Consider the following 27578-nt stretch of genomic DNA (forward strand, 5'->3'; position numbering starts at 1 on the left):
CCATCAACCTGCTGGAACCGATGACCAACGACCCAGTGAACTACGTCAGACAGGGTGCTCTCATCTCCTCTGCACTCATCATGATCCAGCAGACCGAGGTCACCTGTCCCAAGGTGGGTGGGTGAGAAACGGGTCATCCCATTCACAGCACACATTTAGCAGAGAAATTGGCCACCAGTACCTTTTTGTTATTCACCTGACTACAATATATTGAAGTTGTATGGCTAATGGAATTATCTGTTTAAATGTGATGCTAGCCTATAGAAATGTTCTCTATTTTGAGTCCAGTCCTCTACTTCTCTCCTGATGAACCCTAACCCCCCCCCCCCCCCCCCCCCGTGGAGGCTCTGGGTCCTAACCAAATGGTGTCTGTGTTTCAAGCTTTCAGCTGAGTGATGATGTGCCTAATATGACCACAGCTTATACTGACTACAATGAGGGAGCGAGAAAAGGAGGCTAGCTAAAAGGAGCTCCTTTTCTTTCTCCGTTTTGCACAACTTCTGTCATAACCGTTTTAAGAAATGCCAGACACATTTTCAAGCTTCCTCTGGTCACGGCCTGTAATGTTACAGCAACAGGCTCGGGGCGTTGTGAGAGATTGTTCAAGAGAGACTGGTTTTAAACTGGAAACATCAGGAGGCACTACACTTGTTCAAGCAAGACTGGTTTGAAGCTGAAATAGTTCCAACTTTTTGGACGACCCGACCAAAATCTCAGAAATGTGAGTTATAGCTCTTATTCTCATGGAAAGCCAGTCTAAGAAGCGGTAGATCTGTTCTATGTGCGCTATTTCTATGCTTCCCGTTAAAGTTTTGTTTTTGCGTCTTTTACTTTCTGTTGTGTACACCAGCTTCAAACAGCTCAAAATACAATATCTATGGTTATGGAAAATATATTTCACAGCGGTTTAGATGGTACAATGATTCTCTACACTATACTTGCTTGTTTTGTCACATAAACTGAAATTAGGGGAACTATTAGGATTTTAGCAAACAGGAAACGGTGGAGCGATTTATGCATAGTTCACCTTTAAACTGGAAAGGGCAGGAGGCACTACACTTGTGACTGTGTTTGCTCTGGGGGCTGGCCTGTTTAACGTCCAGCATCTTTCCAGATTTAGTTTAGTGTGCTCTGTCACTGATGATGATGATGATGGTGGCAGTACGGCGGGCGTGTCTGTGCACCTTGGGCATGCAGATTGTTTATGCACATACTGCTATACAGTTAGGGGACTGCTCGCCTGCTGGCTTGTTTCACAGCGCACATTTACAGTGCATTGGGAAAGTATTCAGACCCCTTGACTTTTCCCACATTTTGTTACGTTACAGCCTTATTCTAAAATTGATTAAATCGTTATTTTCCTCATCAATTTACACACAATACCCCATAATGACAAAGCAAAAACAGGTTTTTAGACAATAAAAAACGGAAATATCACATTGACATAAGTATTCAGACCCTTTACTCAGTACTTTGTTGAAGCACCTTTGGCAGCGATTACAGTTAGTCTTGACGCTACAAGCTTGGCACACCTGTATTTGTAGCGATTCTCCCATTCTTCTCTGCAGATCCTCTCAAGCTCTCAGGTTGGATGGGGAGCATCACTGCACAGCTATTTTCAGGTCTCTCCATAGATGTTCGAGCGGGTTCAAGTCCGGACTGGGCCACTCAAGGACATTCAGAGACTTGTTCTGAAAGCACTCCTGCGTTGTCTTGGCTGTGTGCTTAGGATCGTTGTCCTGTTGGAAGATGAACCTTCACCCCAGTCTGAGGTCCTGAGTGCTCTGGAGCAGGTTTTCATCAAGGATCTCTCTGTACTTTGCTCAGTTCATCTTTGCCTTGATCCTGACTAGTCTCCCAGTCCCTGCCACTGAAAAACATCCCTACAGCATGATGCTGCCACCACCATGCTTCATCGTAGGGATGGTGCCAGGTTTCCTCCAGATGTGACGCTTGGCATTCAGGCCAAAGAGTTCAATCTTGGTTTCATCAGACCAGAGAATCTTGTTTCTCATGGTCTGAGAGCCCTTTAGGTGTCTTTTGGCAAACTCTAAGCGGGCTGTTGTGTCTTTTACTGAGGAGTGGCTACCGTCTGGCCACTCTAGCATAAAAGCCTGATTGGTGGAGTGCTGCAGAGATGGTTGTCCTTCTGGAAGGTTCTCCCATCGCCACAGAGGAACTCTGGAGCTGAGGGGAAAAAATAATTTAATCAATTTTAGAACAAGGCTGTAACTTAACAAAATGTAGAGAAGGGGTCTGAATACTTTCCGAATGCACTGTATATACTGTGTATTTCGAGCCACACACACCCGGTACATATGTGCCACGAACGTAAACGCACACGCTCAACTCAACTTTTCTCTCATATACACACACACACACACACACCCTCTATGGGTTATTTTGTGAGACCACGCTGTCATTAATTGCAGTCGGCCTGTTTTTAAATGTGAAGTCAAGCTGAGGTTTTCAAGTATTCAATGAAACAGGAAGGATGTTGGGTGCAGTTGTGTTAAATCGTGTTCCCCGAGTCGTGTCTCACGCTCGCAGGTGGATCACTTACTTCACATGTCCATCACTCTTTAATTTCCCTTTTAAATATGTTACATGGAAATATGAACGGTAGTGTTTTAGCCATTTCACCCTTTCTTCTTATAGATTTAATTATGTGCCCCTATCTCCAAATAGTGAAGCTAAAAGATGCCGGTTCCAGCAGTTTTCCATGCTAATTTCTAATGCTAATGAGTCAGAGAAACATAAAAGGGTTTCTAGAATAGTCCTTACCTTCCACCAGCAGTGGCTCTCGTCAAAGTGTTTCAACCCGTTTTAATGTTAAGGGGGGAATGGGCGTCTCATGCTTAATGTCAGTCCCAAATGTGGGCCCTGGCATGCACATTGACTTAATCAGAGCCAAAGCAACGTGGCAGACAAAAGGTTTCCCATATGCTGCAAAAAAAAAAAACTGACAACAAAGAACTTCTTAAGTATATTTCCTTTAATAAGAGTGCTATATTGTAATGTGGAGGCCCACCAAAAGAACTGAACAATGGGTTTGAGTCGTAATGTTTTTTGTTGTTTTCCCGACACACAGGTGAACCAGTTCCGGCAGCTCTACTCTAAGGTCATCAACGACAAGCACGATGACGTCATGGCGAAGTTCGGGGCCATCCTGGCCCAGGGCATCCTGGATGCAGGTCAGTGTCTTGTATCCAAGTGTGTGTTGTGACTGACATTTGGAGGCAGGGGTTGGATTTCTTCAGAAGACGCGAGGGTGTATATATCTGTTTCTGTCTGCTGTTAAGGGGAGGTGTGCCTGCGTATGTGTGTGTTGGCAAGGTTTACAGGGGGTCCGGTCCCAGCCGCCCCCCCAGGGCTTGCCCCCCCCCCCGTCCCCCCGTCCTGTGATCTTTCCCAACTCCCTTCTTCTTTGGAAGTGATCGTGCTACGATGCATTAGCGCCTGGCGGACCAGCAATGAGAACAGCCACATTACTCTTGTGATTACTGTTAGTCTGACGGCAGTGTGTGTGTGTGTGTGTGCAGAAGCGTACAGTGTGTGTGTGGGGTCCCAGAGAGCTGCACATCATCACATCAAGCGCATACACACACACACACACACACACACACACACACACACACACACACACAGATGTGTATATGCAAACTCCAAACGCAGGCTGGAGCAGTAAGGTATTCTCCAGTGCTAACATTGGGCCTTGTGTATTAGCTTGAGAGAAACCAGCAAGGCCCCTATGTGTTAAACGCTGTCTGAATACACCATCAGGTGTATAAAACAACCAAGCCTTGTTTCATTTATAAGAATACTTAGTCAAATTTGACCCTCGCAACACGAGTACATCTGAATTGTGTGTGTGTGTGTGTGTACTCTTTGTGTGTGTGTGTGTGTACTCTTTGTGTGTGTGTGTGTACTCTTTGTGTGTGTGTGTGTGTACTCTTTGTGTGTGTGTGTGTGTACTCTTTGTGTGTGTGTGTGTACTCTTTGTGTGTGTCGTACTTGCTCTCGTACTGCAGCAGTGTTTATTTTTGTTCCCATAATGCTTTCAGCAGATCCTTGTCACTATAGCAACGGTCGAGACCAAACTGGGAGCCCTCGTTCTCCTGCCAAGATAAAGAACTCCAGAATCCCCCCCCCCCCCTGTTTTCCGTCGCGTGAAACCGCCCAGACAAGATCTTAATATGGGGTCATTTGCCAGATAGCACACTGAGGCTCTCTACTCTCCCTCTACTACCCTTAACAACTGTCAGGCCACTGCTCCCTGATACACATCCATGTGTTGAGCCTGGAAGGCTAGGTGTTGAGTGACGTCAGGACGGCAGCTTCCCCCCTAAAGAACCATCACTTCACTTCTAGTGTACCACTTTGATTTCAGATAAGGGGATGTGGAGTATTAGTCTTTAGTTACAAGTGGGGTTGGGGTTTTGGGGGCAGTTGGATAATCGTATGAAATATGACAGGCAGAAGCCATTTGGGTTCCGTTTCATGATCTCTGGTGTTCATTACAGAGGGTTTAGACTTCGGAAGCAGCTCTCGCAAACAACCACACGCCCAACCATTCCCCCCCTCTCTCTCCAGACGTTCCCCCTCTCTCTCCAGACGTTCCCCCTCTCTCTCTCCAGACGTCCCCCCCCTCTCTCCAGACGTTCCCCCTCTCTCTCTCCAGACGTTCCCCCTCTCTCTCTCCAGACGTTCCCCCTCTCTCTCTCCAGACGTTCCCCCTCTCTCTCTCCAGACGTTCCCCCTCTCTCTCTCCAGACGTTCCCCCTCTCTCTCTCTCTCCAGACGTTCCCCCTCTCTCTCTCTCCAGACGTTCCCCCTCTCTCTCTCCAGACGTTCCCCCTCTCTCTCTCCAGACGTTCCCCCTCTCTCTCTCTCTCCAGACGTTCCCCCTCTCTCTCTCTCTCCAGACGTTCCCCCTCTCTCTCTCCAGACGTTCCCCCGCTCTCTCTCTCTCCAGACGTTCCCCCTCTCTCTCTCTCTCCAGACGTTCCCCCTCTCTCTCTCTCTCCAGACGTTCTCCCTCTCTCTCTCCAGACGTTCCCCCTCTCTCTCCAGACGTCCCCCCTCTCTCTCCAGACGTCCCCCCTCTCTCTCCAGACGTCCCCCCTCTCTCTCCAGACGTTTCGCCCCTCTCTCCAGACGTTCCCCCCCTCTCTCCAGACGTTCCCCCCCCCTCTCTCCAGACGTTCCCCCCTCTCTCCAGACGTTCCCCCCCTCTCTCCAGACGTTCCCCCCCTCTCTCCAGACGTTCCCCCCTCTCTCCAGACGTTCCCCCCTCTCTCTCTCCAGACGTTCCCCCCTCTCTCTCTCCAGACGTTCCCCCTCTCTCTCTCCAGACGTTCCCCCTCTCTCTCTCCAGACGTTCCCCCTCCTCTCTCCAGACGTTCCCCCTCTCTCTCCAAACGTTCCCCCTCTCTCTCTCCAGACGTTCCCCCTCTCTCTCTCCAGACGTTCCCCCTCTCTCTCTCCAGACGTTCCCCCTCTCTCTCTCCAGACGTTCCCCCTCTCTCTCTCCAGACGTTCCCCCTCTCTCTCTCCAGACGTTCCCCCTCTCTCTCTCCAGACGTTCCCCCTCTCTCTCTCCAGACGTTCCCCCTCTCTCTCCAGACGTCCCCCCTCTCTCTCCAGACGTCCCCCCTCTCTCTCCAGACGTTTCGCCCCTCTCTCCAGACGTTTCGCCCCTCTCTCCAGACGTTCCCCCCCTCTCTCCAGACGTTCCCCCCCCCTCTCTCCAGACGTTCCCCCCTCTCTCCAGACGTTCCCCCCTCTCTCCAGACGTTCCCCCCCTCTCTCCAGACGTTCCCCCCTCTCTCCAGACGTTCCCCCCTCTCTCTCTCCAGACGTTCCCCCCTCTCTCTCTCCAGACGTTCCCCCCTCTCTCTCTCCAGACGTTCCCCCTCTCTCTCTCCAGACGTTCCCCCTCTCTCTCTCCAGACGTTCCCCCTCTCTCTCCAGACGTTCCCCCCCTCTCTCTCCAGACGTTCCCCCCCTCTCTCCAGACGTTCCCCCCCTCTCTCCAGACGTTCCCCCTCTCTCTCCAGACGTTCCCCCCTCTCTCCAGACGTTCCCCCCCTCTCTCCAGACGTTCCCCCTCTCTCTCCAGACGTTCCCCCTCTCTCTCTCCAGACGTTCCCCCTCTCTCTCTCCAGACGTTCCCCCTCTCTCTCTCCAGACGTTCCCCCTCTCTCTCTCCAGACGTTCCCCCTCTCTCTCTCCAGACGTTCCCCCTCTCTCTCTCCAGACGTTCCCCCTCTCTCTCTCCAGACGTTCCCCCTCTCTCTCTCCAGACGTTCCCCCTCTCTCTCTCCAGACGTCCCCCCTCTCTCTCCAGACGTCCCCCCTCTCTCTCCAGACGTCCCCCCTCTCTCTCCAGACGTCCCCCCTCTCTCTCCAGACGTTTCGCCCCTCTCTCCAGACGTTTCGCCCCTCTCTCCAGACGTTCCCCCCCTCTCTCCAGACGTTCCCCCCTCTCTCCAGACGTTCCCCCTCTCTCTCTCCAGACATTCCCTCTCTCTCTCCAGACGTTCCCCCTCTCTCTCTCCAGACGTTCCCCCTCTCTCTCCAGACGTTCCCCCCCTCTCTCTCCAGACGTTCCCCCCCTCTCTCCAGACGTTCCCCCTCTCTCTCCAGACGTTCCCCCTCTCTCTCCAGACGTTCCCCCTCTCTCTCTCTCTCCAGACGTTCCCCCTCTCTCTCTCTCTCCAGACGTTCCCCCCCTCTCTCCAGACGTTCCCCCTCTCTCTCTCTCTCCAGACGTTCCCCCCCTCTCTCCAGACGTTCCCCCTCTCTCTCCAGACGTTCCCCCTCTCTCTCCAGACGTTCCCCCTCTCTCTCTCTCTCCAGACGTTCCCCCTCTCTCTCTCTCTCCAGACGTTCCCCCCCTCTCTCCAGACGTTCCCCCTCTCTCTCCAGACGTTCCCCCTCTCTCTCCAGACGTTCCCCCTCTCTCTCTCTCTCCAGACGTTCCCCCTCTCTCTCTCTCTCCAGACGTTCCCCCTCTCTCTCTCTCTCCAGACGTTCCCCCTCTCTCTCTCCAGACGTTCCCCCTCTCTCTCTCTCTCCAGACGTTCCCCCTCTCTCTCTCTCTCCAGACGTTCCCCCTCTCTCTCTCCAGATGTTCCCCCTCTCTCTCTCCAGACGTTCCCCCTCTCTCTCTCTCCAGACGTTCTCTCGCTCAATTCAATTCAATAGACTTTATTGACATGGCAAGTTAAATTACTTACATTGTCAAAGTAGGCTCCTGAGTGGCGCAGTGGTCTAAGGCACTGCATCGCAGTGCTAACTGTGCCACTAGAGATCCTGGTTCGAATCCAGGCTCTGTCGCAGCCGGCCGCGACCAGGAGACTCATGGGCGGCGCACAATTGGCCCTGGAGGGAATGGCCGGCAGGGATGTAGCTCAGTTGATAGAGCATGGCGTTTGCAACGCCAGGGTTGCGGGTTCGATTCCCACGGGGGGCCAGTATAAAAAAAGATGTATTCACTAACTGTAAGTCGCTCTGGATAAGAGCGTCTGCTAAATGACTAAAATGTAAATGTAAATGTAAAGTATACATATAACAACAGCAATACTAATAGTAGTAGTGGAAATGTGATTACCAATAACAGCAACTACAACAACAATATTAATGACAATAATAATATATTAAAGCAATAGTAGTCGACCAGTCTCAACATGACTGAGAAGACACATGACATGGTATGAAAGCCAAAACAAAATAGGAAATATTATTGACATTACATTACACTTTTCACTGGCTGTCCCTCAGGTTGTAGCAGGAGGACACATATTTGGCTGCCAAAATTGCACATTTTGGCTTTTCACCCAATAAATATTTGTAAATATTAACTCTTTTATAGTTTCAAATTCTAGGTACTGAATGATAATTTTGGCAAAGAAAGATTCTCTTAGGTCTGAGTATTTGTCACAGTGTAATAGGAAATGCAGCTCTGTCTCTACCTCTCCATGGGGGCAGAGTGAGTGCAGCCTGTCCTCTCTTTGCATCCAGGTTTGCCTGTGACGACCGGTCTCTATAGCTAGACTGTGCTCACTGAGTCTGTACCTAGTCATTGTTTTCCTCAGTTTTCTATCAGTCACAGTCGTCAGATAGTCTGCCACCATGTACTGTCTGTTTAGAGCCAAATAGCATTGAAGTTTACTTTGATTTTTTGTGGTGTCTTTCCAATAAGTGATATATTTTTCTTTTTGCTTTGTGATGATTTGGTTGGGCCAGATTTTCTGAGTGCTGTCCTGAGGCTCTATGAGGTTGGTTTTGATTAGTGAACTGAGCCTCAGAACCAGCTGGCTGAGGGGACTCTTCTCTTGTTTCATCTCTTGACATAGTAGAGCTGTGTGATGGAATGTTTTGGGATCACTTGTTTTTAGATGGTTGTAAAATTTGATGGCTCTTTTTTCTATTAGAATAAGGAGGGGGTATTGGCCCAATTCTGCTCTACATGCGTTATTGGAGTTTTTCTTTGCACTTGCAATACAGTCTTGCAAAACTCTGCATGCAGTATTTCGATTGGATGTTTGTCCCATTTGGTAAATTCGGTATTAGAGAGCGGCCCCATACAATTGGTTCTATAACTGATTGGAACATTTTGAGCCAGATTCTAATTGGAATTTCGATTTTAATATTCCTTTTAATGGCGTAGAATGCTCTTGCTTTGTCTCTCAGCTCATTCACAGCCATGTGAAAGCTACCTGTGTTGCTGATATTTAGTCCTAGATACGTGTAATTTTTGGTGTGTTCTAATAGAACTGTGTCCAAATAGAATTTATATTTGTCATCCTGATTTCCGGACCTTTTTTGGAATATCATTATATTCCGTTTTTTTTTTTTTGATCTCTCTCTCTCTCTCCAGACGTTCCCTCCCTCTCTCTCTCTCCAGACGTTCCCTCCCTCTCTCTCTCTCCAGACGTTCCCTCCCTCTCTCTCTCTCCAGACGTTCCCTCCCTCTCTCTCTCTCCAGACGTTCCCTCCCTCTCTCTCTCTCCAGACGTTCCCTCCCTCTCTCTCTCTCCAGACGTTCCCTCCCTCTCTCTCTCTCCAGACGTTCCCTCCCTCTCTCTCTCCAGACGTTCCCTCCCTCTCTCTCTCCAGACGTTCCCTCCCTCTCTCTCTCTCCAGACGTTCCCTCCCTCTCTCTCTCTCCAGACGTTCCCTCCCTCTCTCTCTCTCCAGACGTTCCCTCCCTCTCTCTCTCTCCAGACGTTCCCTCCCTCTCTCTCTCCAGACGTTCCCTCCCTCTCTCTCTCTCCAGACGTTCCCTCCCTCTCTCTCTCTCCAGACGTTCCCCTCTCTCTCTCTCCAGAAGTTTCCCCCTCTCTCTCTCTCCAGACGTTCCCCCCCTCTCTCTCTCTCTCCAGACGTTCCCCCTCTCTCTCTCTCTTTCTCCAGACGTTCCCCCCTCTCTCTTCGGACATTCTCTCTCTCTCTCTCTCCGGATATTCTCTCTCTCTCCAGACGTTCTCTCTCTCTCTCTCTCCAGACGTTCTCTCTCTCTCTCCAGACATTCTCTCTCTCTCTCCAGACGTTCTCTCTCTCTCTCCAGACATTTTCTCTCTCTCTCTCCAGACGTTTTGTCTCTCTCTCTCCAGACGTTTTGTCTCTCTCTCTCCAGACGTTTTGTCTCTCTCTCTCCAGACGTTTTGTCTCTCTCTCTCCAGACGTTTTGTCTCTCTCTCTCCAGACGTTTTGTCTCTCTCTCTCCAGACGTTTTCTCTCTCTCCAGACGTTTTGTCTCTCTCTCTCCAGACGTTCTCTCTTTCTCTCTCCAGACGTTCTCTCTTTCTCTCTCCAGACGTTCTCTCTCTCTCCAGACGTTTTCTCTTTCTCTCTCTCCAGACGTTTTCTCTTTCTCTCTCTCCAGACGTTTTCTCTTTCTCTCTCTCCAGACGTTCTCTCTTTCTCTCTCTCCAGACGTTCTCTCTTTCTCTCTCTCCAGACGTTCTCTCTTTCTCTGTCTCCAGACGTTCTCTCTTTCTCTGTCTCCAGACGTTCTCTCTTTCTCTCTCTCCAGACGTTCTCTCTCTCTCTCCAGACGTTCTCTCTCTCTCTCTCCAGACGTTCTCTCTCTCTCTCTCCAGACGTTCTCTCTCCAGACGTTCTCTCTCCATTTCTCTCTCTCTCTCTCCAGACGTTCCCCCCTCTTTCTCCAGACGTTCCCCCCCTCTCTACAGACGTTCCCCCTCTCTCTCTCCAGACGTTCCCCCTCTCTCTCTCTCTCCAGACGTTCCCCCTCTCTCTCCAGACGTTCCCCCTCTCTCTCTCTCTCCAGACGTTCCCCCTCTCTCTCCAGACGTTCCCCCTCTCTCTCCAGACGTTCCCCCCCTCTCTCTCCAGACGTTCCCCCCTCTCTCTCCAGACGTTCCCCCCCTCTCTCTCCAGACGTTCTCTCTCTCTCTCCAGACGTTCTCTCTCTCTCTCCAGACGTTCCCCCCCTCTCTCTCTCCAGACGTTCTCTCTCTCTCTCCAGACGTTCCTCCCTCTCTCTCTCTCCAGACGTTCCCCCTCTCTCTCTCCAGACGTTCCCCCCTCTCTCTCCAGACGTTCCCCCCCTCTCTCTCCAGACGTTCTCTCTCTCCATTTCTCTCTCTCCAGACGTTCCCCCCCTCTCTCTCCAGACGTTCTCTCTCTCCATTTCTCTCTCTCCAGACGTTCCCCCCTCTCTCTCCAGACGTTCCCCCCTCTCTCTCCAGACGTTCCCCCCTCTCTCTCCAGACGTTCCCCCCTCTCTCTCCAGACGTTCCCCCCCTCTCTCTCCAGACGTTCCCCCCCTCTCTCTCCAGACGTTCCACCCCTCTCTCTCCAGACGTTCCCCCCTCTCTCTCCAGACGTTCCCCCCTCTCTCTCCAGACGTTCCCCCCTCTCTCTCCAGACGTTCCCCCCTCTCTCTCCAGACGTTCCCCCCTCTCTCTCCAGACGTTCCCCCCTCTCTCTCCAGACGTTCCCCCCTCTCTCTCCAGACGTTCCCCCCTCTCTCTCCAGACGTTCCCCCCTCTCTCTCCAGACGTTCCCCCCCTCTCTCTCCAGACGTTCTCTCTCTCTCTCTCTCTCTCTCTCTCGCCAGACGTTCCCTCTCTCTTTCTCTCTCCAGACGTTCCCTCTCTCTTTCTCTCTCCAGACGTTCCCCCTCTCTCTCTCTCTCTCCAGACGTTCCCCCTCTCTCTCTCCAGACGTTCCCTCTCTCTTTCCCTCTCCAGACGTTCCCTCTCTCTTTCTCCCTCCAGACGTTCCCTCTCTCTTTCTCCCTCCAGACGTTCCCTCATTCTTTCATGTCTAGAAACAATACACTTCTTAGTACATGCTCCTAAATGTGAAGCTGTTTAGTGTCTGTCTTTTATACACTGAGTGGACAAAACATTAGGAACACCTTCCTAATACCCTTTGCCCTCAGAACAACCTCAGTTTGTTGGGGCATGGACACTAGGTGTCAAAAGTGTTCCACAGGGATGCTGGCCAATGTTGAATCCAATGCTTCCCACAGTTGTGTCAAGTTGTTTGGATGTCCTTTGGGTGGTGGACCATTCTTGATACACATGGGAAACTGTTGAGCGTGAAAACCCCAGCAGTTTTGCAGTTCTTGACACAAACCGGTGCGCCTGGCACCTACTACCATACCCCGTTCAAAGTCACTTAAATATTTTGTCTTGCCCATTCACCCTATGAATGGCACACATACACAGTCCATGTCTCAAGGCTTAAAAATCCTTCTTTAACCGGTCTCCTTCCCTTCATCCACAATGATTTGATGTGGATTTAACAAGTGACATCAATAAAATATCATGGCTTTCACTTGGTCAGTCTGTCACGGAAAGAGCAGCCGGTGTTCCTAATGTTTTGTACACTCAGTGAATGTGTTCAGTTCTCAAGGCCCCTTTTTTATAGCCTTTAAAAAATCTATTTGATTTATCATTTAGTAGACATTCTTATCCAGAGCGACAGAAATCCCTCTGCTCTGTCGTGCCGAAGGACCTTATGCCACCACGGAAAAATGCTAGTTGATCTAGGAATTACATAACACCTTATGGATTCTGGGAAAGGATGTCCTCTTCCCCAGGAATAAAAATTAAACTGCCATAAAGGAGGCTGACAAAAACCGAGGATACCCCTCCTTCCCCCCTAGTACATTGCACACTGCTGTCAAGACGCGTCTCAAGTTTTAAGAGAAGTTTGTGCTCTCATTGTGGCGCAGCAACTAGAATCTGTGAGTCACTCTGGCGACCAGTAAATCCATTTGTTCGGGGCATTAGGAGGCCATTTCAGCCGTCAAAATCAAGTAATCAAATGACCCACAAGTCATCACTGTAATTACCTTTAAAAAAGTCAACTGTGCTGATGTGCCGAGAAAACAGCCTGTGATTCAACCACCATTTTCTGATCTGATTTCACATTGGAACAATTTCCAGCTGTAATAATGTATTTTTAATCAAAGGGTTCCTCTTTAGTAGCTGTTGTTTTGAAAATATTTGTATGAGGATTGGGGAATGACCTCCCCGTTTCCCGACACTGATTCCGATCCCCCTACTTTTTCCATCCATCGTGTCACTCCTCCGCACCTCTCTTCCTCCCACTCCCTCGCTCCCTTCGTCTTCTCCCAGAGGGCAAAGAAGGTCTATTGTTCTACCTCTGCACCCTGACCCTTGACCCACTGATTACACACCACGCGCTGCGCTGGAAAAAGGCTTTATTATCTCACACTAGACACGCCAGATCATTGTTTTACTGGCCTTTTGTTCCCTTTTTTAATCTTGTTAAGCTAAAATGTCATAAATGATTAATGGAAATGTTAGTGAGGCCCTTAACCTGGGATTAGGAGTAATCACGCTGATTTAGTGAAATGGGTGGCTTTGTCAGTTTAGTTAGTTAGTTAGTTAAGAGCACAGTTAGAAAGATATGGCATATAGAAGCATACCAGAGGAAGTTCAGGAGTAAAAACAAACAAAATATAATTATTGACTGTGTCCATAAAATTTATATAGTATGTATAAGCATGAAGTAGAGGCCTAAGCATTGTTGTTAACTAGTTTACTCCAATTAGGGAAGGCATTGTGCGGTTGTAAAGTAATAAAGGGAAATATATATATTTTCAAAGGATGTGTATATATATATATATATACAGTGAGGGAAAAAAGTATTTGATCCCCTGCTGATTTTGTAAGTTTGCCCACTGACAAAGACATGATCAGTCTATAATTTTAATGGTATGTTTATTTGAACAGTGAGAGACAGAATAACAACAAAACAATCCAGAAAAACGCATGTTATAAATTGATTTGCATTTTAATGAGGGAAATAAGTATTTGACCCCTCTGCAAAACATGACTTAGTACTTGGTGGCAAAACCCTTGTTGGCATTCACAGAGGTCAGACGTTTCTTGTAGTTGGCCACCAAGTTTGCACACATCTCAGGAGGGATTTTGTTCCACTCCTCTTTGCAGATCTTCTATAAGTCATGAAGGTTTCGAGGCTGACGTTTGGCAACTCGAACCTTCAGCTCCCTCCACAGACTTTCTATGGGATTAAGGTCTGGAGACTGGCTAGGCCACTCCAGGACCTTAATGTGCTTCTTCTTGAGCCACTCCTTTGTTGCCTTGGCCGTGTGTTTTGGGTCATTGTCATGCTGGAATACCCATCCACGACCCATTTTCAATGCCCTGGCTGAGGGAAGGAGGTTCTCACCCAAGATTTGACGGTACATGGCCCCGTCCATCGTCCCTTTGATGCGGTGAAGTTGTCCTGTCCCCTTAGCAGAAAAACACCCCCAAAGCATAATGTTTCCACCTCCATGTTTGACGGTGGGGATGGTGTTCTTGGGGGTCATAGGCAGCATTCCTCCTCCTCCAAACACGGCGAGTTGAGTTGATGCCAAAGAGCTCAATTTTGGTCTCATCTGACCACAACACTTTCATCCAGTTCTCCTCTGAATCATTCAGATGTTCATTGGCAAACTTCAGACAGCCCTGTATATGGCCTTTCTTGAGCAGGGGGACCTTGCGGGCGCTGCAGGATTTCAGTCCTTCACGGCGTAGTGTGTTACCAATTGTTGTCTTGGTGACTATGGTCCCAGCTGGCTTGAGATCATTGACAAGATCCTGCCGTGTAGTTCTGGGCTGATTCCTCACCGTTTTCACCGAGCTCTCTGCAGGTCATTCACTAGGTCCCCCCGTGTGGTTCTGGGATTTTTTGCTCACCGTTCTTGTGATCATTTTGACCCCACGGGGTGAGATCTTGCGTGGAGCCCCAGATCGAGGGAGATTATCAGTGGTCTTGTATGTCTTCCATTTCCTAATAATTGCTCCCACAGTTGATTTCTTCAAACCAAGCTGCTTACCTATTGCAGATTCAGTCTTCCCAGCCTGATGCAGGTCTACAATTTTGTTTTTGGTGTCCTTTGACAGCTCTTTGGTCTTGGCCATAGTGAAGTTTGGATTGTGACTGTTTGAGGTTGTGGACACTGTGTGTATGTATGTATGTATGTATGTATGTATGTATGTATGTATGTATGTATGTATGTATGTATGTATATGCGAGAAGAAAAAAAAAATCATATGGGGGATTGGAAGTGATGCAGACAATTACATTGATGGAAGTTACAATCTATCTGCAATATTAAAGCTGATCTACCCCCTAGAAGAAACACCCTCCTGGTTAACCCCCTCCTAGTTTAACCCCCTCCTAGTTTAACCCCCTCCTCACTATTCACTTTTTGTTTGTGGGTGTGTCCCTAATGGCACCCTACTCCCTTTATAGTGTAATACTTTTAGCCAAAGCTCTGGTCAAAAGTAGTACACTATGAAGGGAATGGTGGGCCATTATGGACGCAGCCTTTATCTTTATAAGCATGAGAGTAGAGGGACCGCCAGAGCATCATATAATGCCATAATAGGTACCAAAGTTTTAAAAGGAGATTTGAGCGTCATAATGGAAGCAATACATATCAAAGTGAAATGTCAAAACTCTCTACTTCCCTGCTTCCTGTGTGTGCAGGTGGCCGTAACGTCACCATCTCGCTGCAGTCAAGGACGGGCCACACCCACATGCCGTCAGTGGTGGGCCTGCTGGTGTTCACCCAGTTCTGGTTCTGGTTCCCTCTCTCCCACTTCCTCTCCCTGGCCTTCACCCCCACCGCCATCATCGGACTCAACAAGGACCTCAAGGTAAACATCCCACCCCACTGTATCCATGCCATTCCCACTCCACTGTATCCATGCCATTCCAACCCCACTGTATCCATGCCATTCCAACCCCACTGGCTTGCAAAAGTATTCAACCCCCTTTGCATTTTTCCTATTTTGTTGCCTTACAACCTGGAATTAAAATGGATTTTTCGGGGGTTTGTATCATTTGATTTACACAACATGCCTACCACTTTGAAGATGCAAAATATATATATTTTTTCTGGCCACTCTTCCGTAAAGCCCAGCTCAGTGGGGTGTACGGCTTAAAGTGGTCCTATGGATAAATACTCCAATCTCCGCTGTGGAGCTTTGCAGCTCCTTCAGGGTTATCTTTGGTGTCTTTGTTGCCTCTCTGATTAATGCCCTCCTTGCCTGGTCCGTGAGTTTTGGTGGGCGGCCCTCTCTTGGCAGGTTTGTTGTGGTGCCATATTCTTTCCATTTTTTTATAATCGATTTAATGGTGCTCTGTGGGATGTTAAACGTTTCGGATATTTTTTTATAACCCAACCCTGATCTGTACTTCTCCACAACTTTGTCCATGACCTGTTTGGAGAGCTCCTTGGTCTTCATGGTGCCGCTTGCTTGGTGGTGCCCCTTGCTTGGTGGTGCCCCTTGCTTAGTGGTGTTGCAGACTCCGGGGCCTTTCAGAACAGGTGTATATGTACTGAGACCATGTGACCAAGGTAATTGGTTGCACCAGATATAATTTAGCGGATTCGTAGCACAGGGGGTGAATACATATATACGCACCACTTTTCCGTTATTTATTTTGTAGAATTTTTTGAAATAAGTTATTTTTTTCATTTCACTTCACCAATTAGGACTATTTTGTGTATGTCCATTACTTTTGCAAGGCACCTGTATCCATGCCATTCCATCCCAATGCAGCCTTGCCATTCCCACCCCGAAAATCGGTCTTCTCACAAATGTCTGTAGCGTCCGAACGGTTTGGCCTAGAAACTAATATGACCACTCTATGGAAAGATGACTCTCACGAACACGATTGTTTTTGCTCTAGGATGCCCACAAGGCTCATCTGAAGATAGTCCGGTGCCAGTTTAAAAAATGAAAGGAAGTATATATGGAAGTAGTTTAATGCCCCAAAGAAAGGGTTACATATGTCCTGATCTTATATCTCTCAGATATGGGACAGACACTTTAAAACAAACTTCCTTTAGATGTATTTTTGGACTATCTGTTTTTCCATGTATGAGTCTGTTATTCAATGCATTTCTATGTGCTAATAGCAGTAAGGCCAAATTCAATGTTTCATCAAATAATGTTTTTATATATATTTTTGATACCTAAATGGGTCCTAAAATTCCAAATGAAATAGCTAAATTATCCTTGGTATGACAATCTTTAAACAGTTCCGTATGTTAGCTTAGTAGATTTGCATATGAATCCTCCTACTTTGATGGGCTAAGCAGGTAGGCTCTAGAACAGAGTCTAGACGATCCTATCCGCCAATCAGGGCTGTGTATCTAAATATATAAAAATGTGTATCAACACTCCCACACGATCAGACTGAGCATTTCAATGGCAAAAGGAGGCTCAGGGAAATAAATGATAGAAAATATATTTAGAGTTATTTTTGTGAAATAAAGTGATTTTTTTTATTAAAAAGACTGTTAAATTAAAAAGTGAGTTATGACGCAACATTAAACTAAATGAAAGCGCCTCTGGTCAGTGGTGGGAAATATAACCTCTTAAGGATCGGACCCTTTTTTTTTCCCGCCTAAAATGACATAACCAAATCTAACTGCCTGTAGCTCAGGACCTGAAGCAAGGATATGCATATTCTTGATACCATTTGAAAGGAAACACTTTGAAGTTTGTGGAAATGTGAAATTAATGTAGGAGAATGTAACACATTAGATCTGGTAAAAGATAATACAAAAAAAAAAAAAGTGTTTTCTATTATTTTATTTTTTCCATCTTTGAAATGCAAGAGAAAGGCCACAATATAATATTGCAGTTTAGGCGCAATTTAAATGTTGGCCACTAGATGGCAGCAGTGTGTATGCAAAGTTTCAGATTGATCCAGTGAAGCATTACAATACTGGACTATTTTGTATCAAGTCTGCCCAAATGTGCCGAATTGGTCAATTGATACCTTTTCAAGTACATAACTATAGAGAACATACAAAAATGATATGGTAATACAAAATGTAAGTTTACACACTCCCAGGAATGTCATACATGATGGATCATTAGCTTATACACTAACTTTCACACATCTAGATGGCCGGGCGGGGTGGGTGTGGAGCCAGAGACAGCAGGGGTTCAAACTGTAGAACCCAGTTCCTACATTTGACTATAAAAATTGATTTTATCATACAAAACTATGCTGCGTTTTATCTCTGGGACCCTTAGGATGACAAATCAGAGCAAGATTACTGAATGCAAGTACATTATTTACCTTCATAGGTGAATGTATCAAACCAGTTGCCATGATAAGTTCTGTTGTTGTGCACTCTCCTCAAACAATAGCATGGTATTTTTTCACTGTAATAGCTACTGTAAATTGGACAGTGCAGTTAGATTAACAAGAATTTAAGCTTTCTGCCCATTTAAGACATGTCTATGACCTGGAAAGTTTCCTGTTACTTACAACAGTCATGCTAATCACATTAGCGCACGTTAGCTCAACCGTCCCGTATACGGGACACCGATCCCGTGGAGGTTAACACCATTGATTTCCTTAGGGCGTATGAATAAGTTAAACGGAACATCACTTTTCATAGGGTGCTGGGCCCGGACTTTGCTACTGTTGCTTATTATTGATGTTTGACCACCACACTGTTGTCTTTCCCGTCCAGATGCCCAAGGTGCAGTACCGCTCCAACTGCAAGCCCTCCACCTTCGCCTACCCTCCGGCCCTGGAGGTGCCCAAGGAGAAAGAGAAGGAGAAGGTGAGAGTCCCCCAGTAGTGACATGACGTCACCCTGTTTTGATCGACTGAAGTCACATTCGCTGCTACTCACGGTCATCCTGAATGAAGTGACCTCAGCCAAGATCAATTTCTTGGAGGGTTTTGTTATTAAGAGTCCCTTTTTGAACTCTCATCATTTCATTTCCACGTTGTCAGTCTGAGACCATGTTATTTTGGCTACTCAGCCCGAGTCTTGGCTCATTTTAGAACAAGGGAACGTTTTAATATTGTCATAAAAAAACCGGGCGATTTTTTTGCAGTACTCCCTTCATTTAGTCTCTCTCTCTTCCTCCATTACAGGTGTCTACTGCTGTTCTCTCCATCACAGCCAAAGCTAAGAAGAAGGAGAAGGAGAAGAAAGAGAAAGAGGAAGAAAAGATGGAAGTGGTGAGTGATGTGAACACATCCTTTATTAGAGGTCTGCCAGCCCCATAGAGAACACTTTCAAATGCTTTTTTTATTTATTTATTTTTGTGTTTTTTTTGTTGCTTTCTATGTAGATGTTTTTAACCTTCCTCAAGCAAGAATCTTGTAGCCCCTGTCCCAAACAGAGCTCTGCTCATATTGAAAAGCCTATTGAGGAATGATCAGTGTAATTGGTTGTGAGGTGCTAATGGTTCACAGACCTTAACAACAGTCTCCGATACGTCCCGGCCTCTGCAGTCTGCAGCTTCCGTCACTGATAGTTCTGTCCCTTTAAAGTAGCAGTTCTCAGGAAATGAGTGAACTATTCCCCCGCTGAAATCTAATTAGCATAACACAAACATCCCCATCAAAATCTGTCAGTTTAAGCTAGAGACATCTGTTTTTTGCATGTGCATCACCTTCAGTCCACCGCATCCGCCAATGGCAGCCTTCCGCATCTGAGGTGGATGGTGGCCGAGCTACAGCAGTGTTTGTCAGACCATGAGACACATCCCGAAAAACAGGGCTTAGACTCTTATGGGTTAATGTAGCAGTTCTCAGGAAATGTAAGTGAACTATCCCTTTAAGGAGCAGTTCTCAGGAAATGTAAGTGAACTATCCCTTTAAGGAGCAGTTCTCAGGAAATGTGAGTGAACTATCCCTTTAAGGAGCAGTTCTCAGGAAATGTGAGTGAACTATCCCTTTAAGGAGCAGTTCTCAGGAAATGTGAGTGAACTATCCCTTTAAGGAGCAGTTCTCAGGAAATGTAAGTGAACTATCCCTTTAAGGAGCAGTTCTCAGGAAATGTGAGTGAACTATCCCTTTAAGGAGCAGTTCTCAGGAAATGTGAGTGAACTATCCCTTTAAGGAGCAGTTCTCAGGAAATGTGAGTGAACTATCCCTTTAAGGAGCAGTTCTCAGGAAATGTGAGTGAACTATCCCTTTAAGGAGCAGTTCTCAGGAAATGTAAGTGAACTATCCCTTTAAGGAGCAGTTCTCAGGAAATGTGAGTGAACTATCACTTTAAGGAGCAGTTCTCAGGAAATGTGAGTGAACTATCCCTTTAAGGAGCAGTTCTCAGGAAATGTGAGTGAACTATCCCTTTAAGGAGCAGTTCTCAGGAAATGTGAGTGAACTATCCCTTTAAGGAGCAGTTATCGGGAAATGTAAGTGAACTATCCCTTTAAGGAGCAGTTCTCAGGAAATGTGAGTGAACTATCCCTTTAAGGAGCAGTTCTCAGGAAATGTGAGTGAACTATCCCTTTAAGGAGCAGTTCTCAGGAAATGTGAGTGAACTATCCCTTTAAGGAGCAGTTCTCAGGAAATGTGAGTGAACTATCCCTTTAAGGAGCAGCTATCTGTCAGCCCTGGCAAGGCCCCACAGCCCCTCTCCACTGATGTGACCAAGTTACCCATGAAGCACACAGCTGGAATACACAACATCACCGACAGCCCCTGTCAGCCCAGCGCCAGTATTCCTTTCAGTGGGACGTCGACTGCTGGGCGTTATCGCTATGTTTGATGGTGTCCACCGTGCTAGATTTCACGTCCTCGTTGAGGGATGGCTCTGCGATCTCAGGCGAAGTTGGATCGGCTGAGTTTGATTGATTGGGCTTGGCGTCATCGAGGTTAACGAGAAGGGGGAGTATTTTAGCCCTCGGTTATATCAGTGTGTTAGTTTAACCAAAGGCATTGGACAGTGGAGATTTGTTTCATTCTCTCACACAAACACTGTGTGGGAGTGTGTTTGTTTTAGTGAAAATACACACGTAGACAAACAGGAGTGCTGATACGAGTCATTGCACCGCTATGGTCCAGTTTTCAGCCTAGCGTCAGATGGTGCAGGGCATTGTGGTAACAGCCGGTTCCACACATGCATGGTAGAGGCCTGGGCAGGGGACAGATAGGAGGCAGGGAGAGCCTAACACATGCATGGCCACCAAGTGCAAGACAACCGATAAGGAGTGTATCACCCATCTCAAGATAAACACATCTTCCAGAGATTAAGCTTTTGGTTGTGTCAGGAAACGTGTGAAATGAAGGCACACTTTATTCCGGGGGTGACGCTTACTGCCGTCGACCATCTATTTTATCATCCCAATGCATCATCCCAATGCATGGTCCTCTGTAGCTCAGCTGGTAGAGCACGGCGCTTGTAACGCCAAGGTAGTGGGTTCGATCCCCGGGACCACCCATACACAAAAAATGTATGCACGCATGACTGTAAGTCGCTTTGGATAAAAGCGTCTGCTAAATGGCATATTATTATTATTATTACGGACTCACTGAGTCGTGGGTTTTCCTCAGGAAAAGGGGGGTGAAACGCTCAAAATTGTGTTTGTTGGACTCTCAGGAGGTACAGGAGGCTGAGAAGGAGAAGAAAGATGAGGAGAAGGAGAAAGAGAAGGAGAAAGAGAAGGAGAAGGAGAAGAAGAAGGAGCCTGAGCCCAGCTTCCAGCTGATGGAGAACCCTGCCAGAGTGATGCCCGCCCAGCTCAAAGTGCTCAACATGCCCGAGACGTGCCGCTACCAGCCCTTCAAACCGGTACGTACGGTTGGTGTGTGAGTCTGTGAACGTGTGTGACTTTAAGTGTGTATCTGGTAGGAATGTGACACATTAACGTTTTTTTTTTTTTTTTTTATGAACTGGTGTTATAAAAATCATTAAATGACGTGAATTCACAATTCAGATATGGTCCTGCGTATGACCGCTAGGGGGCAGTGCAGTTGAATCTACCGCATCCTGGCTAGCTACCTTACTGCTGTCCCCCACCTACTCAGCAACGATGGTACTAATGCCGTGTTAGCTTCTCTGTCATGTTCCTCTCCATGTTCTCGGTTGTCAGTCCCACTGTTCATCAGTGTAATGGCTCGTTGCAATGATGTATGACGGCGTGTTCATAGACGTTCAACAATCTGTTGTTGTTTGAGAGCTCGCGCTTTGTACTTCATTGTACAATTTCTCCATCAGGGCCGTCACTGTTTTTCGACATGTCATCTTTTAGTCTGGTTCTAGATATGCCATCAGGGCCGTGAAGCCGACATCCTCTACCATTTGACAATGGCCGCATATCAACTGCAATCAGCGCTGTGATTTTCTCACTCCGTCCTTTATCGCACTGCTGCCAGCAACGGGTTGGGTCTCACGGTTCCTCCCTTTAAGCATTGCACCTGTACTGCCACTGTAGCTCAATTCCACCTCGCAAAGTTTGCATTTCATCACCTTCTGATTTAACTTCTCAAAGGACTGCCAGACAAGACTTCCCTGCCGTCGCTTCCCTGTCTCACTCTCTGCCATTTCCCCGTCTCACTCTCTGCCATTTCCCCAACTGTTAACGATGATGACGTGCAGAGCGCTTTATACAGTGCGTTTGGAAAGTATTCAGACCCCTTGACTGTTTCCACATTTTGTTACGTTACAGCCTTATTCTAAAATGGATTAAATGTGTTCTCCCCTTATCAATCTATACACAATACCCCATAAGGACAAAGCAAAAACAGGTTTTTAGAAATGTTTGCAAATTTATTAAAAAAAATATAAAACTAAAATATCACATTTACATAAGTATTAAGAGCTTTTACTCAGTACTTTGTTGAAGCACCTTTGGCAGCGATTACAGCCTCGAGTCTTCTTGGGTATGACGCTACAAGCATGGCACACCTGTATTTGGGGAGTTTCTCCCATTCTTCTCTGCAGATCCTCTCAAGCTCTGTCAGGTTGGATGGGGATTGTCCCTGCACAGCTATTTTCAGGTCTCTAGAGATGTTCGATCGGGTTCAAGTCTGGGCTCTGGCTGAGCCACTCAAGGACATTCAGAGACTTGTCCCCAAGCCACTCCTGCGTTGTCTTGGCTGTGTGCTTAAGGTCGTTGTCCTGTTGGAAGGTGAACCTTCGCCACAGTTTGAGGTCCTGAGCGCTCTGGAGCAGGTTTTCATCAAGGATCTCTTTCCCTTGATCCTGACTAGTCTCACAGTCCTTGCCGCTGAAAAACATCCCCACAGCATGACGCTGCCACCACCATGCTTCCTCATAGGGATGGTGCCAGGTTTCCTCCAGAGTTAACTCTTGGCATTCAGGCCAAAGAGTTCAATCTTGGTTTCATCAGACCAGAGAATCTTGTTTGTCCTTTAGGTACTTTTTGGCAAACTCCAAGTGGGCTGTCATGTGCCCTTAACTGAGGAGTGGCTTCCGTCTGGCCACTCTACCATAAAGGCCTGATTGGTGGTGTGCTGCAGACATGGTTGTCCTTCTGGAAGGTTCTCCCATATCCACAGAGGAACTCTGGAGCTCTGTCAGAGTGACCATCGGGTTCTTGGTCTCCTCCCTCACCAAGGCCGTTCTCCCCCGATTGCTCAGTTTGGCCGGGCGGCCAGCTCTAGGAAGAGTCTTGGTGGTTCCAAACTGCTTCCATTTTAAGAATGATGGAGGCCACTGTGTTCTTGGGGACCTTCAATGCTGCAGAAATGTTTTGGTACCCTTCCCCAGATCTGTGCCTCTACACAATCCTGTCTCAGAGCTCTACGGACAATTCCTTCGACCTCATGGCTTGATTTTTTCTCTGACATGCACTGTCAACTGTTGGACCTTATATAGACAGGTGTGTGCCTTTCCAAATCATGTCCAATCAATTGAATTTACCACAGGTGGACTGCAATCAAGTTGTAGAAACATCTCAAAGATGATCAATGGAAACAAGATGCACCTGACCTCAATTTTGAGTCTCATAGCAAAGGGTCTGAATAATTATGTAAATAAGATGTTTCTGCTTTGTCATTATGGCGTATCGTGTGTAGATTGATGAGGATTTTTATTTATTTAATCATTTTTAGAATAAGGCTGTAATGTAACAAAAGGTGGAAAAAGTCAAGGGGTCTGAATACTTTCCGATTGTACTGTATCCTTGGCAAATAAGTTTAAAGATTTTTATCTCGTCCTACTTACAGCATTGTTGTGTTACATATTTGTTTTATTTATTTTTGCCTTTATGATGATGATGATCCGGACCTGTTGGTGGTAGTTTTAGTTTTGTGATAACTGCACTGTGTTTTAAATTTGTACAAAAATAAAACATTTCGGTTAGCGTTTTTTTTTTTTTTAAGTTAATGATCCCAAATTCGTTTAAATGTCACACCCCTAGTTTCTGTCTCCAGCGATGAAGCCGTCTTTTATCAGCCATCTTTTATGAATCTTTCCAACCAAGTTTATAAGCCCTAGTTGGTTGGTTTTGGCCCAGATATTTTATATCCACACAGCCCCTATCGTCACCCGCTGAGTCTTAAAGTTGCCGGACAATAAACCACTGTACTCTGGTCCTGCGCAAAATGTTGACAGCTTTCCTCAGTAAATAACATGAGATATGTAGTCACCCACACACTTATCCTAATCCCCACTCCTATAAAGAGCAGTATCGTTTGGTTACATGTCAAATCAACACACGTCGAGCTGAGAGCAATGCATCATGGGTCATATCATATGACACTGGAGTCTTTTTGCTCTTTGCTGTCCTTTAAATTATTTATTATTTTATTATTATTATTTTTTTAGAAAGGTGGTGTCTTAACATAAAGCGAACCATTGTTGTGGGGCCAGGGTATGCCTCCCACTGACCTTCCCACCAAATTGTGGCGATTCGATTTCAGCCAATCAGAGCACACAGCAACTGTGACAAAGATCTTGTAGTGTGGTCTGTGAGTAGATTAGTGTTACTTAGCTGCGTAACGTAGATAATGTAGGAGTAAGAATCTAGTCTGGGCAGTGCTCACCATACCTGATGCTTTAGTCTGGACCTGAAACAGACCATATCTGTAACAACCATATCTATAACAACCTTATCTATAAAAGGGATGTACAGTGATAACCAAGCTGCTTGATGTACAGTACTGTACAACCACTGCAAGGGCAATGTGATAAGAGTATGAGGCAACCATCCCCTCAAAATCCTCACAAAAACAAATACCTGTGCTTTCTTGCCGTCATGATAAATCTCTTCACTGTGTAATCCCTCACCACGTCTGTGTAGTGTTTTGAAAGTTCCTCTCGGCTTCAGCATTATAAAGACCTGTTGCAGTCCCTCACTTCTCGGGCTTCAGCATTATAAAGACCTGTTGCAGACTCTCACTTCTCAGCTTCAGCATTATAAAGACCTGTTGCAGTCCCTCACTTCTCGGGCTTCAGCATTATAAAGACCTGTTGCAGTCCCTCACTTCTCGGCTTCAGCATTATAAAGACCTGTTGCAGTCCCTCACTTCTCGGGCTTCAGCATTATAAAGACCTGTTGCAGTCCCTCACTTCTCGGGCTTCAGCATTATAAAGACCTGTTGCAGTCCCTCACTTCTCGGGCTTCAGCATTATAAAGACCTGTTGCAGTCCCTCACTTCTCGGGCTTCAGCATTATAAAGACCTGTTGCAGTCCCTCACTTCTCGGCTTCAGCATTATAAAGACCTGGTGTAGTCCCTCACTTCTCGGCTTCAGCATTATAAAGACCTGTTGCAGTCCCTCACTTCTCGGCTTCAGCATTATAAAGACCTGTTGCAGTCCCTCACTTCTCGGCTTCAGCATTATAAAGACCTGTTGCAGTCCCTCACTTCTCGGCTTCAGCATTATAAAGACCTGTTGCAGACTCTCACTTCTCGGGCTTCAGCATTATAAAGACCTGTTGCAGTCCCTCACTTCTCGGCTTCAGCATTATAAAGACCTGTTGCAGTCCCTCACTTCTCGGGCTTCAGCATTATAAAGACCTGTTGCAGACTCTCACTTCTCGGGCTTCAGCATTATAAAGACCTGTTGCAGTCCCTCACTTCTCGGCTTCAGCATTATAAAGACCTGTTGCAGACTCTCACTTCTCGGGCTTCAGCATTATAAAGACCTGTTGCAGTCCCTCACTTCTCGGCTTCAGCATTATAAAGACCTGTTGCAGTCCCTCACTTCTCGGCTTCAGCATTATAAAGACCTGTTGCAGTCCCTCACTTCTCGGCTTCAGAGGTTTACATGGACATAAGCCTTCTGTAAAGCCTTGTTAAAATGTGTCCAACTGTTGCATAAGCATGCTAGTCAGTGTTGACAGTGGAGAGTAAGTGAGAATTAATCAGCGTGGGGTGCAGCGTGTTTTCTGAAGTCGAGTTGAGGTTATTGTGGGGCGGGTGATGTTTGATGGGTGGTACCGCTCAGTTGGGGAGGCAGACAAGATAAAAAGAGATTAAAATAAGACACCCATCATTGGTCGAACAGCTTACAGTCGCTCATGTCATTGGTCGAACAGCTTACAGTCGCTCATGTCATTGGTCGAACAGCTTACAGTCGCTCATGTCATTGGTCGAACAGCTTACAGTCGCTCATGTCATTGGTCGAACAGCTTACAGTCGCTCATGTCATTGGTCGAACAGCTTACAGTCGCTCATGTCATTGGTCGAACAGCTTACAGTCGCTCATGTCATTGGTCGAACAGCTTACAGTCGCTCATGTCGTTGGTCGAACAGCTTACAGTCGCTCATGTCGTTGGTCGAACAGCTTACAGTCGCTCATGTCGTTGGTCGAACAGCTTACAGTCGCTCATGTCATTGGTCGAACAGCTTACAGTCGCTCATGTCATTGGTCGAACAGCTTACAGTCGCTCATGTCATTGGTCGAACAGCTTACAGTCGCTCATGTCATTGGTCGAACAGCTTACAGTCGCTCATGTCATTGGTCGAACAGCTTACAGTCGCTCATGTCATTGGTCCGTGTCCCCTATCTGTCTCCAGCTCCACACCGGCGGCATTATTATCATGAAGGACACCAGCGAGGAAGAGGAGGAGCTGGTGGAGCCCGTCTCCGCCCATGGCCCCAAGATTGAGGAGGAGGAACAGGAGCCCGAGGCCCCTGAGCCCTTCGAGTACGTCGATGAGTGAACGCCCTCCACGCAAAAGGTATGTGTCCTGCACCAGTGTTTACCAAATGATGGATCTGGATCCATTGATGGTTTGCAGCTCATTTGTAATGGGGTTCACTCTGAAAGTGTGAGTTTAGCTGTGTAAACAATGCTGCCATCGCCAAACCCTTCATCTGTACAGCATAGAGAGCCCAGCTAGATTGCTTTGTCGTTTTTGTTCCTCATTCCCTCCCATGAAGGGTTGTACATACATGATGTATGTTAAACAAGATACCATTAGATAGTGTCATGCCCTTTTGGATTAGAAATGCTCTGCGAATAAGATGATTTCAAAAAACACACCAGTGTGGTCAATATATAAATACATTCTTAAAGTAACTGTCCAATGTTTCCAGAGTTCTAGGTGAAATAGTTTTCCTACCAAAAAATTGTAATTGAGTATATTAAAAAGCAGCTTTTCTGTGTTGAATGGTGTGGGCGTACCCAAACAACAGAATGGTGTGGGCGTACCCAAACAACAGAATGGTGTGGGCGTACCCAAACAACACAATGGTGTGGGCGTATACCTGCAATTAAAAATATTAATGTCAGTAAACTGCTGATTGGCCGGCTCATCCTCCTCAGGAGGAGGACATCGTCCTCTATGAGGAAATGGCAAGCATTTTTTAAACGATCTGATATACAAGTTTGAGGTGGGTTTTTTATTTTTTATTTTTCATGCAATTTATGCTTTGGTCAACAACATTATTTGGGTACGAGTTAACAGAATATGACTTTTAAAAGTAAGATTTTTACTGGACAGTTACTTTAATGACAGTCTTTAAGTTATAAAAATTAAAAGTTAATTGCCATTTAATAAACATTTGAATATAGATATGCCAAATTAACAAAACTTTATTGTAAAAAGAAGCAATGAATTAGGGGTGTTTTGTGATCAAACACAGAGCCTGTTCAGGTGGTATCCTAACCGCTCTGTCCTTTTTGTTCCACAGGTGGCGTTACCAGGCTTCTACAGGAAGAAACTTCACATCCCAGAATGCACCTCTGTCTCCCCTCCCTCCCTACTTATTTTACACGTTCCTTCCCAGTCCCGGCCCCCTTTTACATTCTCTTGTTAAATGCTATCATTTTCTGTCAGTACAATAAATAAAAAAAAGTGGAGCATG

General features: G+C 46.6%; 1 protein-coding gene across 1 annotated transcript; it reads left to right on the forward strand.

Moving 5' to 3' along the window:
* LOC311117503 (26S proteasome non-ATPase regulatory subunit 1-like) lies at positions 1 to 27578 on the forward strand. Its single transcript, XM_084192426.1, has 8 exons — positions 1 to 113; positions 3092 to 3194; positions 15013 to 15182; positions 18026 to 18118; positions 18439 to 18525; positions 20897 to 21088; positions 26285 to 26449; positions 27405 to 27578. Exons 1-7 carry the CDS (start codon positions 21 to 23, stop codon positions 26429 to 26431), a joined length of 885 nt encoding a protein of 294 aa, XP_084048552.1. The 5' UTR covers positions 1 to 20; the 3' UTR covers positions 26432 to 26449; positions 27405 to 27578.

Source organism: Coregonus lavaretus (assembly GCF_964263955.1).
Source record: "Coregonus lavaretus genome assembly, contig: HAP1_SCAFFOLD_6525, whole genome shotgun sequence".
NCBI classification, from domain to species: Eukaryota; Metazoa; Chordata; class Actinopteri; order Salmoniformes; family Salmonidae; genus Coregonus; species Coregonus lavaretus.